General features: G+C 39.4%; 1 protein-coding gene across 1 annotated transcript in view; it reads left to right on the top strand.

Moving 5' to 3' along the window:
• The window catches only part of LOC140717113 (peroxisome proliferator-activated receptor delta-like), a 69,200-nt gene that overhangs the window by 8,948 nt on the left and 40,643 nt on the right, over positions 1-19,609 (top strand). Inside the window, exon 2 of the mRNA XM_073030349.1 lies at positions 16,623-16,858. Coding sequence (XP_072886450.1) covers positions 16,789-16,858 — 70 coding nt within the window. The 5' untranslated portion in view covers positions 16,623-16,788. The remainder of the gene's footprint in view (positions 1-16,622; positions 16,859-19,609) is intronic.

Genomic DNA, 19,609 nt, shown 5'->3' on the forward strand with positions numbered 1-19,609 from the left:
AGCATCTAGCCAGGAGACAGGCAAAGGATAATATTCGGCATTTGGTCGGACCCAGACATAAATCTGTCTCGCCCCAAAAACCGAACAGAGCAATTAAGGGGTTTGGTTCTAGGCGCTGATTCAGAATACACGATAACGTAGTGAAGACATCTTTCCAGAATTTCTCCAAACTAGGACAGAACCAGTACATATCACAGAGCGGACTAATGCTAGGGTAGAATCGAGATAGTTTAGATTTAGACATATGGGCTCTATGGACAATCTTAAACTGTAAAAGGCAATGGCGAGCACAAAGAGAGGTTGAGTTAACCGATTTGAGAACTGAGTCCCAGCTCTCCTCGGATAAGGAGATATTTAAATCCTGCTCCCAGGCCACATTAATTTTATCCACAGGGGCCCTTCGTAAGGCTGCTAGTTTATCTCGGATAATTGATATTAAACCTTTACCTAGTGGATTGATGGAAAGAAATAGGTCCATAGCATTTTTCGCAGGCATTTCAGGAAAGTTAGGAATTAAAGGAGCAATAAAGTGTCGGATTTGGAGATATCTGAAAAAATGAGCGTTAGGCAGATTGAACTTAACAGAGAGCTGCTGAAAAGAGGCGAAGCGATTATCAATGAAAAGATCTTCAAAGTGTCTAATGCCCTTCCTATACCAAACATGGAATGCTGAATCGTACATAGTAGGTAAAAAAAGGTGATTATGTGCGACAGGGCTGGAAACGGAGAACCCTTGGAAGCCATAGCATTTCCTGAACTGAGCCCATATACGCAAAGTGTGTCTAACGAGAGGATTAACTATTGATCTGGGCAGACTACTAGGGAGTGCAGAGCCAAGAAGTGCAGAGATAGATAATTCTTTAGTGGAGCTCAACTCCATTGCCACCCAGTTAGGACACGCAGGTTGGCCGTGGAAGAAAGACCAAAAGGTAGCACAACGTATATTAGCTGCCCAATAATATAAGCGAAAGTTAGGTAAAGCCATGCCACCCTCTTTTTTAGATTTTTGGAGATGTATTTTATTAATTCTAGAATGCTTATTCTGCCACAAATATGACAAAATAATAGAGTCTAAGGAATCAAAAAAAGATTTAGGAATAAAAATTGGGATAGATTGAAATAAGTATAAAAATTTGGGGAGAACATACATTTTAACAACATTAATACGACCTACCAAAGACATAGATAGAGGTGACCATTGTACCAGATTCTGTTTTATAGCATATGAAAGATTGGCAAAGTTTTCACGAAAGAGATCTTTAAACTTCCTTGTGACTGTAATTCCAAGATAAGTAAATTGTTTATGGACTACTTTAAAAGGGAGATCACGAAATGTTAGTTCTTGTGCTTCTTTATTAATTGGGAAAAGTTCACTCTTATGTAAATTAAGTTTATAGCCAGAGATCTGGCTAAACTGGTCAAGAAGTGAAAACATTAGAGGTAAGGACGTAGACGGATTTGAGAGAAAGAGTAATAAGTCATCAGCATAGAGAGAAACTTTATGCTCAACACCCCCTCTCCAAATCCCGGTCAATTCAGGACAGTTTCGAAATGCTATCGCCAGAGTTTCTATAGCCAAATCAAAGAGAAAGGGACTTAAGGGGCATCCCTGACGGGTGCCACGTTTGAGGTTAAATACTTGGGATTTCTGAAAATTAGTTAAAACAGAAGCAGTAGGACACAGGTACAGCAATTGGATCCAGGAGATGAAACTTTGGCCGAGGTCAAATTTTTCTAAGACTGCAAAAAGGTAGTTCCACTCTATACGATCAAATGCTTTCTCCGCATCGAGGGAAATAACACATTCAGGAATCCCAGTTGGAGGTGAGTATAAGATATTGAATAAACGCCGGATGTTAAAAAAAGGGAGACGGTTTTTAATAAAGCCTGTTTGGTCATCAGAGATAATGGAGGGAATAACGGTTTCTAGTCTATGAGCCAAAACTTTAGCTAAGATCTTTACATCAACATTGAGCAGAGAGATCGGCCTATACGAGGAACACTCTGTTGGGTCTTTGCCCTTTTTTAAAAGAAGAATAATAGATGCCTCATTGAAAGAGGGTGGCAATTTGCCGTAATTAAACGAGTCAGATAATACTGAAAGTAACTGAGGAGAAAGAAGTGAAGAGAATGATTTATAAAATTCTACGGGGAACCCATCAGGTCCAGGAGATTTCCTTGAGGACAGTGCAGAAATTGCAAAAGATATTTCTTCTGATGATATAGGCGCATTGAGTTTGGCTTTGAAATCAGATGAAAGTGAGGGGATATTCAGATTCTGTAAAAATTGATCAACCGAGATATTGTCATTCAGAGATTCAGAGGAATAAAGCCGGGAATAGAAATTTTAAAATGCGTCATTAATTTCTAAATGATCCGATGTAAAGTCTCCGTTCTCCTTCCGGATCTTTGTAATATGTTGTTTGGCTTTGGAACGCCTCAGCTGATTGGCTAGGAGTTTACCAGACTTCTCCCCATGAATGTAAAAGCGACTCTTGCTTTCGAGAAGTTGGCGTTCGATAGGTTGAGTGGACAGAAGGTTAAATTTAGTTTGGAGTTCAACGCGCTTCTTGTATAATTCAGGGTTCTTAGTTTAGGCATATATTTGATCCAATTCTTTAATCTGGTTAATGAGGTCTAGTCGATCTGCACGGGATCTTCTGTTGAGATTTGCTGTGTAAGAGATTATTTGACCCCTCAGATATGCTTTCATGGCATCCCAGACAATCTGGGATGGCACTTCAGGTGATGTATTAGTGTTAAAATAAAAGGTTATCTGATCCTTAATGAATTTTAAAAAATCATCATCCGATAATAAAGTTGAATCAAACCGCCAGTGTTTATTCCTCTGAGGGAGACCAGGAAAGTTCAGAGAGAGAGTAATTGGGGCATGGTCAGAAATCAGTATACTCTGATAGTCACAAGAGTGGGCAAATGGAATAAGTTGGTTATCGAGTAAGAAATAGTCAATTCTAGTGAAGGTATGGTGAACATGTGAGAAAAAAGAATAATCTCTCTCGGTAGGATGAAGGAAACGCCATATATCAGAGATACCAAAATTAGAGAGAAACGATTGGATAGCTAAGGCAGATTTAGTAGGTGATCTGGTAACGGAGGACGATCGATCCAGTTTAGGATTCAACCAACAGTTGAAGTCACCACCCAGTATAAGAGAGTATGAGTTTAAGTCTGGTAGTGAGGAAAAAAACCGTTCAAAAAAGTTAACATCATCAAAGTTGGGGGCATACAGGTTTGCTAGTGCAACTTTAGTGTTATATGGTTTACCAGAAACAATAATAAAACGACCATTTGTATCAGAAGTTTTATTATGGAGTTCAAAAGGAATATTTGAGTTAATAAGAATGGAGACTCCCCTAGCTTTAGCGGCAAAGGATCAATGAAAATGCTGGCCCGCCCACTTTGACAGAAGCCGGGAGTTATCAACACACCGAATATGAGTTTCTTGAAGGAAAGCAATGTCAGCTTTGAGTTGTTTGATATGTGAGAATACCTTCCTCCTTTTAACAGAGTGATTCAATCCCTTTACATTCCAGCTCACGAATTTAAGTGCACTGGCCATTATCAATTACTAATGCATAAAAGGCAGCAGGCATATAAAAAGTCAAGCAGTACAGTAGCAGTCTGGGAGCAGAGATGTAAACATAGATTCGTAAAATCAAAACATATACGTGTCCTGAGCAATAAAGAGAACCAATAAATACAGTGAGTGATGTTGGAACTGGAAAACCCATCCCATCCACACAACCCAAAAATAGACGGCTACCAAAACAAGTAGCTAGCTCTACCAAAAAAATTAACCTAAATACAACTTCCAGATCTGTGTCATTAACAGCAGTTCCGTATAAATACTATAGCAAATAGTAACTAGTTTACGCACTAGAAAACATAACTACAGATTAGAACACCTTCTGCAGAAATATAAAACTTAATACAGAGAAAATCAGGAGAAAACCAAAACTAACCTACCCGCGAAAAATTATAGAAGAATAAAGTAAGAGAAAGGGAAAAATGAAAAAAAAAGGAGAAGAAAGGGAAAATTATAAATTCAAGACGAGTATTTATCAACCATTTACAGAGAGGAGAGAAAAAAAATTCAGAGATTAGAAAAAAGGGTGAAGAAAAGAAAGAAGAAAAAAAGTAAATATAAAAAAAAAGGAAAAATAAATCAGCAATTAAACTGTGAACCAACAAACAGGGAGGCCTTCACTAAAGACTTCAAACCTCCAAAACAAGTTAGAGTCAGTTGTAGAACTCTGTAGATAAAGTTATACAAGAATAAAATAGATTACACACACACCAAATCCAGGGAGAGATTGTCAACAGCCCTTAGAGTTTCAATGAATAATGTCTGAATGATTCACTTAAAGTCTGAGTCCAGAAAAAGTAATTTTACTACGAGAAGTACTTATCCACCGTTTTAGGAGGTCCAATCGGGTTCCGAAGATGACTGGGTAGCCAGAAGACTTGCCACAAATGCTTCAGCTTCCTTCGCTGATTTGAACCACTTGTATTTTCCAGTATTAAGCTTGATTCGTAGATCGGCAGGAGTACGAAGAGAGGGTTTGAAACCACGATCAAAAAGCACTTTCATTGCGCCTTTAAACTCAGCGCGCATCTTTAAGGTCTGGGGTGCAAAATCTTCCACAAAGCGAATGGTTGTATCCTGGAAAGAAAAAGAACCTCTGCGACGTGCCTCCACAATCAGACTGTGTTTTACCTGGTATTGATGGAAGCACAAAATTACTGGTCGCGGGCGGGAGCCCAGAATTCCGGGGGGAACGTAAACTCTGTGTGCCCGTTCGAGCTCGGGCGGGTTCGGAAGCAAATATTTCCCAAATATCTCACAGAGAAACTTGGCGAAAAACTTCACTGTTGATCCCTGTTCGGTGGTCTCTGGTAATCCAAGAATTCTAAGATTGCAGCGTCTACTGCGATTTTCGAGATCCACTATTTTGGAAAGGAGTTTGTTACATTTTCCCTCTAAGCTGGAACAGAGAGTCTCCAAGTATCGAACACGGCTTTCTAAATCTTCAGAAGTCGAATCGATGCGAGATAAGTGTTCAGCATGTTTGTCCACTTTATCGTTGATCTGATCCAGTTTGTCTTCCAACTGTTTGAAAGCAGTTTTGAATTCCTTTAAAATTTCGTCTCGGAGCTGACTGAGCGCAGCCCGGGTCTCTTCTGAGGGAGCTGTAGCTTCCTTTCTCCCGGATTTAGAACTCTTGCTAGACATTGTAAGTTAGATGTGTTCACAGGCAAGTAAGAGATACCGAAAAAGTTCCTAATTAAGGTTTAAAAAATGGAGACATTTAGTGCAAAGATAGCGACCGTAACGGAACAAAAGTTCGGAGCAGCTAAGCAATCGCCATCTTACCAGAAGTCTTGCATTGACGTAACTTCTGAGGATTTAAAACGCCGTGTTCAATATCTTGAAACTCTCTGCTCCAACCTAGAAGAGAAGAATAGTAAACTATTTTCCAAAATGGTGGATCTTGAAAATCGGAGCAGACGTTGCAATTTACGAACTCTTGGTTTGCCAGAGGCCACCGAAAAGGACTCTCCCGTTGAATTTTTTCCAAGTTTCTCTGCGAGATTTTCGGGAAAGAATTTTTTCCGACTCCACCTGAGCTTGAAAGGGCACACAGGATCTATGTTTCTCAAGCAATTCTGGGTTCCTGCCCACGGCCGATTATTTTATGCTTTCATCAATACCAGGTGAAAAACCGTTTGATGATGGAGGCACGCCGCAGAGGAACTTTTGCCTTTCAAAATACGGTCATTCATTTTGTGGAGGATTTTGCCCCCCAGGTTCTGAAGATGCGTGCTGAGTTTAAAGGTGTAATGAAAGTGCTTTTTGATCGCGGACTCAGACCCTCTCTCCGAAACCCAGCCGATCTTCGAATTACGCTTACTACTGGAGATTATAAGTGGTTTAAATCAGTGAAGGAGGCTGAGGCGTTTGTTGGAAGTCTTCCAGCCACCTCGTCTTCTTCGGAACCGGCCTGACCTTTTAAAATGGTTGATAAGTACTTCTCGAAGTAAAACTATTTTTTCCGAACTCAGACTTTACTCGAAAAATTCAGTCATTATCTATTGAAACTCTAAGGGCTGTAGTCAATCTCTCCCTGGACTTGGTGCGTTTTTTCTAAATAGATAATTTAAGTTTAATGTTTCCCTGCGAACTTTTAGATTTTACCTGTGTAATCTATTTTATTTTTGTATAACCTTATCTATAGAGAACTACAATTGTCTTTAACTTGTTTTGGAGGTTTGGAGTTTTTATTGAAGGCCTCCCTGTTGGTTGATTCATAGTTTAAGTTTTGCTTTTTTTTTCTGTAAATGGTTGATAAGGACGCTCTTTGAATTTTTTAATTTCCCCCTTTTCTCCCTCCTTTTTTTTAATCTTTTATAATTTTTTGCGGGTAGGTTAGTTTTAGTTTTCTTCTGATTTTCTTTGTATTAAGTTTTATACTTCTGTTGAAGTTGTTCCTATTTATAATTCTGTTTTCTAGTGCATAAATTAGTTATTATTTGCTATATTATTTATACGGAACTTTTGTTAACGACACAGAATTGGAAATCATACTTGGGTTAATTTTTTTGGTAGAGCTAGCTGCTTTTTTAGGTAGCCGTCTAATTTTGGGTTGCGAGGGGGGGGGGTTCTCCAGTTCCAACACTACTCACTGTTTCTTTTGTTTTCCTTTGTTATTCAGGACATGTCTCTGTTTTGATTCTACGGATCTATGTTTACATTTTTGCTCCCAGACTGTTATTGTACTGCTTGATTTTTTATCTGCCTGCTACCTTCTATGCACTAACAATTGATAATGGTTAATTCACTTAAATTTGTGAGCTGGAATGTAAAGGGATTGAATCATCCTGTTAAAAGAAGGAAGGTCTTCTCGCATATTAAACAACTCAAAGCTGACATTGCTTTCCTTCAAGAAACTCATATTCATAGTTTTGATCATTCTCGGCTTCTGTCAAAGTGGGCGGGTCAGCATTTTCATTCATCCTTTGCTGCCAAAACTAGGGGGGGGTCTCCATCCTTATTAATTCAAATATTCCTTTTGAACTCCATAATAAGATATCTGATACAAATGGCCATTTTATTATTGTTTCTGGTAAATTATACAATACTAAAGTTGTACTAGCAAACCTGTATGCTCCCAATTTTGATGACGTTAATTTTTTTGAACGTTTTTTCTCCTCGCTACCAGATTTAAACTCATACTCTCTTATACTGGGTGGCGATTTCAATTGTTGGTTAGATCCTAATTTGGATCGATCGTCCTCTGTTACTAGACTACTTACTAAATCTGCCTTAGCTATTCACTCTTTTCTCTCTAATTATGGTATCTCTGATATGTGGCATTTCCTTCATCCCACTGAGAGAGACTACTCTTTTTTTTTCACATGTTCACCATACCTTTACTAGAATTGACTACTTTTTACTCGATAATCAACTTATTCCATTTGTCTATTCTTGTGACTATCAGAGTATACTGATTTCTGACCATGCCCCAATTACTTTGTCTTTAAATTTTCCTGGTCTCCCTCAGAGGAATAAACACTGGCGTTTTGACTCGACTTTATTATCGGATGATGATTTTCTAAAATTTATTAAGGATCAGATAACCTTTTATTTTAACACCAATACATCATCTGAAATGTCATCCCAGATTGTCTGGGATGCCATGAAAGCATATTTGAGGGGTCAGATAATCTCCTATACAGCAAATTTTAATAGAAAGTTCTGTGCAGATCGATTAGACCTCATTAATCAGATTAAAGAACTGGATCAACTGTATGCTCAAACTAAGAATCCTGAATTATACAAGAAGCGTGTAGAACTTCAAACCAAATTTAATCTTCTGTCTACTCAACCTGTCGAACGCCAACTTCTTGAAAGTAAGAGTCGCTTCTATATTCATGGTGACAAATCTGGTAAATTTCTAGCCAATCAGCTGAGACGTTCCAAAACCAAACAACATATTACAAAGATCCGGAAGGAGAATGGAGACTTTACATCGGATCACTTAGAAATCAATGACGCATTTAAAAATTTCTACTCTCGATTTTATTCCTCTGAATCTTTGAATGACAATATCTCTGTTGATTACTTTTTAAATAATCTGAATATTCCTTCGCTTTCATCTGATTTTAAAGCCAAACTTAATGCGCCTATTTCATCAGAAGAAATATCTTTTGCAATTTCTGCATTGTCTTCAGGGAAATCTCCTGGACCTGATGGGTTCCCCGTAGAATTTTATAAATCATTCTCTTCACTTCTTTCCCCTCAGTTATTCTCAGTATTATCTGACTCGTTTATTTACGGTAAATTGCCACCCTCTTTTAATGAGGCATCTATTATTCTTTTATTAAAAAAGGGTAAAGACCCAACAGAGTGTTCCTTGTATAGGCCGATTTCTTTGCTCAATGTTGATGTTAAAATCTTGGCCAAAGTTTTGGCTTATAGATTAGAAACTGTTATCCCCTCTATTATTTCTGATGATCAAACTGGTTTTATTAAAAACTGTCTTCCTTTTTTTAACATTCGGCGTTTATTTAACATTTTATATTCACCTCCAACTGGGATTCCTGAATGTGTTATCTCCCTTGATGCGGAGAAAGCATTTGTTCGTATAGAGTGGAACTACCTTTTTGCAGTTTTAGAAAAATTTGACTTCGGTCAAAGTTTTATCTCTTGGATCAAATTGCTGTATTTGTGTCCTACTGCCTCTGTTTTGACTAATTTTCAGAAATCCCAGTTATTTAACCTCAAACGTGGCATCCGCCAGGGATGCCCTTTAAGTCCCTTTCTCTTTGATTTGGCTATAGAACCTCTGGCGATAGCATTTCGAAATTGTCCTGAATTGACCGGGATTTGGAGAGGGGGTGTTGAGCATAGAGTTTCTCTTTATGCTGATGACTTATTACTTTTTCTTTCAAATCCGTCTACATCCTTGCCTCCAATGTTTTCACTTCTTGATCAGTTTAGCCAGTTCTCTGGCTATAAACTTAATTTACATAAGAGCGAACTTTTCCCAATTAATAAAGAAGCACAAGAATTAACATTTCGTGATCTCCCTTTTAAAGTAGTTCATAATCAATTTACTTATCTTGGGATCACAGTCACAAGGAAGTTTAAAGATCTCTTTCGTGAAAACTTTGCCAATCTTTCATATACTATAAAACAGAGTCTGTTACAATGGTCACCTCTATCTATGTCTTTGGTAGGTCGTATCAATGTTGTTAAAATGTATGTTCTCTCTAAACTTTTATATTTATTTCAATCAATCCCAATTTTTATTCCTAAATCTTTTTTTGATTCCTTAGACTCTATTATCTTGTCATATCTGTGGAAGAATAAGCGCTCTAGAATTAATAAAGTTTATCTCCAAAAATCTAAAAAAGAGGGTGGCATGGCTTTACCTAACTTTCGTTTATATTATTGGGCAGCCAATATACGTTGTGCTACCTTTTGGTCTTTTTTCCATGGCCAACCCGAGTGCCCTAATTGGGTGGCAATGGAGTTGAGTTCCACTAAAGATTTATCTATCTCTGCACTTCTTGGCTCTGTACTTCCTAGTAGTTTGTCCAGATTAATTGTTAATTCTCTTGTTAGACACACTTTGCGTATATGGACTCAGTTTAGGAAGTTTTATGGTTTCCATGGTTTTTCCTTTTCTAGCCCTATCTTACATAATCACCTTTTTTTACCTACTACGTATGATTCAGCATTCCATGATTGGTATAGGAAGGGCATTAGACATTTTGAAGATCTTTTTATTGATAATCGCTTCGCATCTTTTCAACAGCTCTCTGCTAAGTTCAATCTGCCCAATGCTCATTTTTTTAGATATCTCTAAATTAGACACTTTATTAACCCTTTAATTCCTAACTTCCCTGAAATGCCTGAGAAAAATGTTATGGATTTCTTTCTTTCTATTAATCCACTAGGTAAAGGTTTAATATCATTTATTCGTGATAAATTAGCATCCTTACGGCGTGCCCCTGTGGATAAAATTAGAATGGCTTGGGAGCATGATTTAAATATCTCCTTATCTGATGAGACTTGGGATTCGATTCTCAAATCGGTTAATTCAACCTCTCTTTGTTCTCGCCATTGCCTTTTACAGTTTAATATTGTTCATAGAGCCCATATGTCTAAATCTAAACCATCCTGATTTTACCCTAACATTAGTCCTCTCTGTGATAAATGCAAAAGGGGCGAGGCCTCTCTCATCCATATGTACTGGTTTTGTCCTAGCTTGGAGAAATTTTGGAAAGACGTCTTCATAACGTTATCTTGTATTCTGAATCACCACCTAGAACCTAACCCTTTAATTGCTTTGTTCGGTTTTTTGGGTGAGACAGATTTATGTCTGAGTTCGACTAAGTGTAGAATATTATCTTTTGCTTCTCTCCTGGCTAGACGTTTAATCCTCCTTAGATGGAGGGATGTTGCCCCGCCCACGCATGCTCAATGGCTTAATGATATTATGTCCTGCTTAGACCTTGAAAAAATTCATTATTCAGTTCTTAATTCGGATACAAAGTTCCATAAGGTCTGGGGACCTTTTATTGAGTATTTGCATAACCTTCCTCTTAACTAAGGTTTTTTTTTCGGTCCCTTGCTTTCAGCTCCTTTTTTGTTGGTAGTAGGCATTAATATCTTCTGTTGCTAAGTGTATTTACAGTTTTGGGGGTTTGAATGTCCTGATGTATACTCTCTAGATTGTGTTGTGGTTGGTCTGGAGTTCTTTTTGACTTGGGGAGGATACTAATTTTACATATCTTCAAATTGGGTGCTTTCTCAATTATCATCTTTTGTATTATATTATTATTGTATGTTTATTTTTGCACTGTATTAATGTTCTTCATTTTGATCTGGGTTTTTTTTATCTGTAGCGATGTAGAAAATGTATTAAAAAACTAATAAAAAAAAAAGGAGACTTACAGACACTGCTTCAAATGCAGTCTCCACAGGCCTTTAAGTAATTAGAGACATCTCTGTTTATACTTTTTTAAATTCCTTGCTGATTGACTTATAATAATTCTTGTACAAGGACATCTAAGATCCTCTGAACACCATTTAAAACTACTTGGCCCTCCTATTTTGATTCTACCAAATCAGACAACCTCAGTTTCCCATATTATATTCCATTGTCATGTCCATAAGTCATAGGAACATAATTAGGCCATTTTATTCATCAAGTCTGCTCTGCCATTCCATCATGGCTGATTTATTATCCCTCTCAACCCCATTCCCTTTTCCCAGTAAACTTTGACACCCTGATTAATCAAGAACCTCATCAACCTCTGCTTTACATAGACCCAATAACGTGGCCTCTGCAGCTGTCTGTGGCAGTGAATTCCACAGATCCACCACCCTCTAGCTAAAGAAATTCCTCCTCATCTCTGTCCTGAATGGATGCCCTTGTATTCTGAAGTTGTACCTTCTTGTCCTATATTTCCCCACTACAGGAGATATCCTCTCAACATCCACTCTATCTAGGCCTTTCAATGTTTGATAGATTTCAGTGAGATCCCACCCTCCCATTCTTCTAAAGTCCAGCAAGTACAAGCTATCAAATGCTCTTCATATGTTAATCCTTTAATTCCCAGGATCATCCTAGTGATCCTCTTCTGGACCTGTTCAGTATCAGCACATCCTGCTCTCAGTGCTCCAAGTGCGGTCTGACCTCAGCTTTTTGAAAGTTCAAAGTACACATACAGTATACAACCTTGAGATTCATCTTCCTGCAGACAGCCACAAAACAAAGAAACACCATAGGACCATTTTAAAGAAAACCCCCACACAACAACGAGGCGTGTGGGGAAAAAAAGAACAAATCGTGCAAACTACAAGAAGTGAACAAATACTGTAACACACACATTAACATCAAACTGTAGGGTCCCCAAAAGTGAGTCCACAGCCACAAGCTGCTGAGGTGAGTAAAGCCAGTTTCCAGAGCTGATGGCCACCGAGCCAGTTACTTCAACACTCTGTCAACGGCTGCAGATCCAGTTCAGCACTGAAGCACCTTGATCAAATTTTGCAAATAGTAAAGTGTGTTCAGCACTGATGACGAAAAACATCAAACTGCAGCCGAAAGTGGAGCCGCTGAGTCGATCGAACTGAAGGCTTCTGCACCTTCCACTGGAGAGGGAGACCAGTCAAGTGCAGGCAGACAGCACTGAACACCCGTTCATTTCCTGCTCTCATCCTCTCTGATTTTAATCTTGCTCAACGCTTTAATCAGCCTGAGTAATGGAGCCGACTATGGGTTAGTATTAGGTATCGATGCAGCATACACAGCCAGTGATGGCCATAACTGCACTCCACACTGAATCCCCCTGGAGATTTGTAGAATGCCAGAATGTTCAGTTTGCCTAAAAATACTTAATTTAAAGGGAAATCACAGGCTTCAGTTGAGCCCAGCTCGGAAGCAGAAGTATCCAGTAGTTTTGAAAGTTGTTGCTGTTGGTCGCTGGCACCATCTTGCCCTAATATATTCTAATCCTCTCAAAATGAATGCTAACATTGCACTTGCCTTCCTTTCCAATGAATCAACTTGCAGATTAACCTTTGGAGAATATTACGGAGGACTCCCAAGCCCCTTTGCACTGCTGATTTCTGAATTCTCTCTCCATTTAGAAAATAGTCCAGGCCTGTATTCCTTCTGCCAAGGTGCAAACCATACACTTTCCTGCACTCTATTTCATCTGCCACTTCTTTGTCCATTTTCTTAATCTGCAGACTCACTGCTTCCACAAACTGTCTTCCCCTCCGTCTATCTTTGTATCGTCCACAAACTTGTCTACGAAGACATCAATGCTCTCATCCAAATTATTGACGTATAATGTGAAAAGAAGCGGTCCTGTGAAGCACCACTAGTGACTGACAGCCAACCAGAAAAGGCCCTGTTATTCCCACTCTGCCTGCTGCCAGTCAGCCAATCAATCTTCAATCCATGCTTATACCTTTCTTGAAATACCATGAGCTCATGCCTTGTTTAGCAGCCTCACGTGCAGCATCTTGTCAAAGGCCTTTGAAAATCCAAATGAACAACATCCACTGACTCTCCTTTGTCGGTCTTGCCTGTTATTTCCTCAAAGGATTGCAGAAGATTTTTCAGGCAAGATTAGAAAACCATGCTGATTTTGGCTTGTTTTATCATGTGCCTCCGTACCCCGAAACCTCATCCTTAATAATGTATTCCAACATGTTCCCAACCACAGAAATCAGGCAAACTGGCCTATAATTTCCTGTCTTTTGCCTCCCTCCATTAAAGAGTGGAGTGATATTTCCAGTCCTTCAGAACCATTCCAGAATCTAGTGCTTAATGAATACTTTACTTCAGTATTCACTATGGAAAAGGATCTTGGTGTTTGTAGTGATGACTTGCAACAGACTGAAAAGCTTGAGCATGTAGATTTTAAGAAAGAGGATGTGCTGGAGTTTTTGTAAAGCATCAAGTTGGATAGGTCGCCATGACTGGACAAGATGTACCCCAGGCTACTGTGGGAGGCAAGGGAGGAGATTGCTGAGCCTCTGGCGATGATCTTTGCATCATCAATGGGGATGGGAGAGGTTCCGGAGGATTGTAGGGTTGCAGATGTTGTTTCTTTATTCAAGAAAGGGAGTAGAGATAGGCCAGGAAATTATAGACCAGTGAGTCTTATCTCACTGGTTGTTAAGTTGATGGAGAAGATCCTGAGAGGCAGGATTTATGTGCATTTGGAGAGGTATAATATGATTAGGAGTAGTCAGTATGGCTTTGTCAAGGGCAGGTCGTGTCTTACGAGCCTGATTGAATTTCTTGAGGATGTGACTAAACACATTGATGAAGAAAGAGCAGTAGATGTAGTGTATAGGGATTTCAGCAAGGCATGTAATAAGGTACCCCATGCAAGGCTTATTGAGAAAGTAAGGAGGCATGGGATTCAAGGGGACATTGCTTTGTAGATCCAGAACTGGCTTGTCCACAGAAAGCAAAGAGTGGTTGTAGATGGGTCATATTCTGCATGGAGGTCGGTCACCAATGGAGTGCCTCAGGGATCTGTTCTGGGACCCTTACTCTAAATGATTTTTATAAATGACTTGGATGAGAAAGTGGAGGGATGGGTTAGTAAGTTTGCTGATGACACAAAGATTGGAGGTGTGGATAGTGTGGAGGGCTGTCAGAGGTTACAGTGGGACATTGACAGGATGCAAAACTGGGCTGAGAAGTGGCAGATGGAGTTCAAACCAGATAATTGTGAAGTGGTTCATTTTGGTAGTTCAAATATGATAGAATATAGTATTAATGGTAAGACTCTTGGCAGTGTGGAGGATCAGAGGGATCTTGGGGTCCGAGTCCATAGGACGCTCAAAGCAGCTGCACAGGTTGACTCTGTGGTTAAGAAGGCATACGGTGTATTGGTCTCATTAATCGTGGAATTGAATTTAGGAGTTGAGAGGTAATGTTGCAGCTATATAGGACCCTGGTCAGACCCCACTTGGAGTACTGTGCTCAGTTCTGGTCGCCTCACTACAGGAAGGATGTGGAAGCCATAGAAAGGGTGCAGAGGAGATTTACAAGGATGTTGCCTGGATTGGGGAGCATGCCTTATGAGAATAGGTGGAGTGAACTCAGCCTTTTCTCCTTGGAGCGAAGGAGGATGAGAGGTGACCTGATAGAGGTGTATAAGATGATGAGAGGCATTGATCATGTGGATAATCAGAAGCTTTTTCCCAGGGCTGAAATGGTTGCCACAAGAGAACAGTTTTAAGATGCTGGGGAGTAGGTACAGAGGAGATGTCAGGGGTAGGTGTTTTACTCAGTGGTGAGTGTGTGGAATGGGCTGCTGGCAAGGGTGGTGAAGGTGGATACGATAGGGTCTTTTAAGAGGCTTATAGATAGGTACATGGAGCTTAGTAAAATAGAGGGCTATTGGTAAGCCTAGTAATTTCTGAGGTAGGGACATGTTTGGCACAACTTTGTGGGCCGAAGGGCCTGTATTGTGCTGTAGTTTTTCTATGATTCTTGAAAATTCACTATCCTTGTCCAGCCACTTAGCCCATCTGTATTCTTCTGAAGTCTCTTCCCATACTTTTTGCAGCCTATACTGCACTTAGCTTTGTATCATCAGCAACCTCAGAGTTTTTGTACTTGTCTGAATCAATGTGGGAACTGAGGACAATGTACTAATCCGTTGCATCCCACTACTCACAACCTTTAGTTTCAAAATTACCTGTTGTCTCTTTTTTCCTATTTTCTATCCATTAAGCAATCCTTCATCTACAACAATATATTACCCCAATATCTTTTGTTTCAGAATTTCTTGTGTGGTACTTCATTGAAGGCCTTCAGATATGTCATTTCTTGCCTATTCTGCCTACCCACTGTTACAAAATTCCAGATGATTTGTCAAGCGTGAATTTTTTCATAAATGTGTCAACTCTGCCTAATCCTATTATTGTTTGCCTTGTTGCCTCTTTCTTAAGAACAGCTTGTTCTGTACTTATGAATGTACTGATTTTGTTTCATACAGTTTGTGTAACTAAAATTCACGCTTTAAACATATGTTTCAGAATTAGGTTTATTATTATTATTGATGTGAAATTTGTTGTTTTGCGGGAGCAGTACAATATGAAGATATAAAATTACTACGTTACAAAAAATAAGTAAAAAAGCAAGGAATAATGAAGTAGAATTCATGGGTTCATAGACCATTAAGAAATCTGATGAAAGAGGGTAGAACTGTCTTTCTGAATCACTGAGTGAGAGTCTTCAGGCACTGCCTCTGGAAGATATCCTCAATCATGAAGGGGTTTTAACCTGTGCTAGAGCTTACTGAATTTGCAGCCCTCTGCAGCTGCTTGCACTCCTGTGCTTTGGAGCCTCCATATCAGGCTGAGGTATACCAGTCAGACTGCTCTCCATTGTACATCTATAGCAATTGTCTAGAGTCATTGGTGAGAAATGAAATCACCAACTCCTAACAAAGTAGAGCTGCTGGTGTGATGCCTTTGTGATTGCATCATTGTGTAGTTGGAAAGAATATAAGCTTTGTCAGCATTTTCTTGGAATCACAGAACAGATCCTCTTTTTAATTAAAATTGATGCCTACACATGCGTGCAGATCAGTTTGGCATGATTTAGAATTTCATACTTATGACTTAGAAGGAGCCATTTCAGAACTTTAAGGTCACTCCAGTTCTTTGAGCATTCCCATTAATTCCTTTTAACCTGCTCTCGCTCACGTTCCCATAAAATCTCCATTGGATTTTTTTTAGCTGCATGCAGGGTGATTTACAGTTGACATTTCGTCAATTGGCATGCCTTGGTTGAAGTACTTGTGGGAGGTTTGCACAGTCATAGGGAGAATGTATAGGCTCTCCACAAACAGCATTAGTACAAGTCTGGCTGCTAGAACTCTGCACGAACATGTTCGTCTAAAATAGGGTTGGAAAGGTCAGAAGAGATCCATTTGAAGAACTGAAAGTAATACTCATTGAAGAATCGCATCTTTGTGCAAACCCAGGTTCAGTGATACTTATTTATTAAAGGGAACTTGTTTTAAAATGATGTTTTTTTTTATCTTATCAGGTTAATGAATGCTTTGTATCAGGGCTGTGGTCACTTTGTGTTTGTCCCAGCAATGTACACGTCAAGGAAATGATGACTCAAGACCCAATGATAAAGAAGAGAGTAGTAGGTCATGAAAAAGCCATAGGATGTGTCATCAGATTTTGAGGAAGTGGGGAATGATGGGATGGATTCGAAGAGCACAGAATATGAAACTCTGGGACCAGATACTGAAATAGCTTCCAATTTTCAAACAGGTAATGAAATAACATGGTGTTGTTTTAACATGTGTATTATATAATACTCATTTTTAATACTGCTCCATCTTCAAGAGAATTTACAGGTAAGTATTTTCTTGTTATGTATTTGTATACATTTAGCTTGCTTTCAGTATATTTTGATTTGCTGCTTATAAAATGATAGCAGTTACAGTTGTACAAAAAGCTTAATGTAAACAGTACAGGTTAATTGAAGTACACAACAAAAATAGCTTTTTGATTGCGATTAATTTTGCTGTAAGTAGAAATATATAAAGTGGTGTAACAAAAAGTTGCTAAAAGTGCAATTCTCTCTATAGTAGCATGTGTAGCAAAATTCCAAGGCTAGTTTAACCAGTCATTTTGAATGTTAAATATCAGATCACTTTGATTTGGACAACAAATTCTTCGCTTGAGCATTGTACAACAGTTCCGTAATTGAAGTCAGCATATGTGCTTGCTGAGTGAAGATAATACTGAGCCCACTGCAACACTTTCAGTGATTGACTGAACTGCTGGAATTGAGAACAACAGTGATAAATAAGGACTACATGAAAGGGGTACAATGAAATAGTACCCCGGTGATGGGAATACATATTGCTGTAACAGAATAAGGTTATCTTTATTTTCTGCTTTGTAGCTTGCTGAAATGTGATATAAGATGAAAGAAAAGAGTTAAAGGCTTTTATTTTCTTTTTATGATCATGATAGTTCACATTAGAAGCAGCAAAAATAAAAATGCTCACCACTCCCACTCTTTGGGACACCACTCCTATGTATAATCTTAGAAACATAGAAAACCTACAGCACAAGACAGGCCCCTTGGCCCAAGATGCTGTGCCTAACATGTACCTACTTTAGAAATTACCTAGGGTTGCCCATAGCCCTCTATTTTTCTAAGCTCCATGTACCTATCCAGGAGTCTGTTCAAACACCCTATTGTATCCACCTCCACCACCGTCGCCAGCAGCCCATTCCCGGCACTCACTACTCTCTGAGTTTTTTAAAAAAAACACTTGCCCCTGACATTTCTCCTGTACCTATTTCCAAGCACCTTAAAACTGTGCCCTCTTGTGTTAGCCATTTAAGCCCTGGGGAAAAAGCCTCTGACTAACCACACAATCAATGCCTCTCATAATCTTCTATACCTCTTAGCAGGTCACCTCTCATCCTCCATCGCTCCAAGGAGAAAAGGCCAAGTTCACTTAACCTATTCTCATAGGGCATGCACCTCAATCCAGGCCACATTCTTGTAAATCTCCTCTGCACCCTTTCTGTGGCTTCCACATCCTGTACTGAGGTGACCAGAACTGAGCACAGTACTCCAAGTGGGGTCTGACCAGGGTCCTATAAAGCTGTAACATTACCTCTCAGCTCTTTAACTCAATCCCACGGTTGATGAAGGCCAATGCACCTTTTCCCTTTTCACTACAGAGTCAACCTGCGCAGCAGCTTTGAATGTCCTATGGACTTGGACCCCAAGATCCCTCTGATCTTCCACACTGCCAAGAGTCTTACCATTAATACTATATTCTGCCATCATATTTGACCTACCAAAATGAACCACCTTACCCTTACCTGCATTGAACTCCATCTGCCACTTCTCAGCCCAGTTTTGCATCCTATCGATGTCCTGCTGTAACCTCTGACAGCCCTCCACACTATCCACAACACCCCCAACCTTTGTGCCATCAGCAAATTTACTAACTCATCCCTCCACTTCCTCATCCAGGTCATTTATAAAAATCTTGAAGGAGTAGGAGTCCCAGAACAGATCCCTGAGGCACACCACTGGTGACCGACCTCCATTCAGAATATGACCCATCTACAACCACTCTTTGCTTTCTGTGGGCAAGCCAATTCTGGATCCACAAAGCAATGTCTCCTTGGATCCCATGCCTCCTAACTTTCTCAATAAGCCTTGCATGGGGTACCTTATCAAATGCCTTGCTGAAATCCATATACACTACATCTACTGCTCTACCTTTATTAGTGTGTTTGCGCACGTCCTCAAAAAATTTAATCAGGCTCATAAGGCACAACCTGCCTTTGACAAAGCCATGCTGACTATTCCTAATCATATTCTGCCTCTCCAAATGTTCATGAATCTTGGTTCTCAGGATCTTCTCCATCTCTATCACAGGTCTATAATTTCCTGGGCTATCTTTACTCCCTTTCTTGAATAAGGGAACAACATCTGCAACCCTCCAATCCTCTGGAACCGCTCCCATCCCCATTGATGATGCAAAGATCATCGCCAGAGGATAAGCAATCTGCTTCCTTGCCTCCCACAGTAGCCTGGGGTACATCTTGTCCGGCCCCGATGACTTATCCAACCTGATGCTTTCCAAAAGCTCCAGCACATCCTCTTTCTTAATATCAAAATGCTTAAGCTTCTCAATCTGCTGTAAGTCATCCCTATAATCGCCAGGGCCCTTTTCTGTAGTGAATACTAAAGCAAAGTATTCATTAAGTACCTCATTAGTAATAATTATTGTATTTTTATTCCTTTTGTGTTACCTAGTATAGGTACTAGTTACCTAGTATAGTATTTAAAGTGTATTTTGTATCTTAATTTCCTCTCTTTATGGAATTACGTTGCCTCTACAACCATAATGGGTTTAGAAAACGGTGGTTCAACGTAAACTTGCAGGCTTAAGAAATAATTTCATTTAGGAAAATAAAGGTTTTTGCGTTTGAGTCATTTTATTTTGATCATCATTCCCCCCCACCGCCCCCCCCCTTCTATTC

This window comes from Hemitrygon akajei, chromosome 27 (genome assembly GCF_048418815.1).
Source record: "Hemitrygon akajei chromosome 27, sHemAka1.3, whole genome shotgun sequence".
NCBI lineage: Eukaryota > Metazoa > Chordata > Chondrichthyes > Myliobatiformes > Dasyatidae > Hemitrygon > Hemitrygon akajei.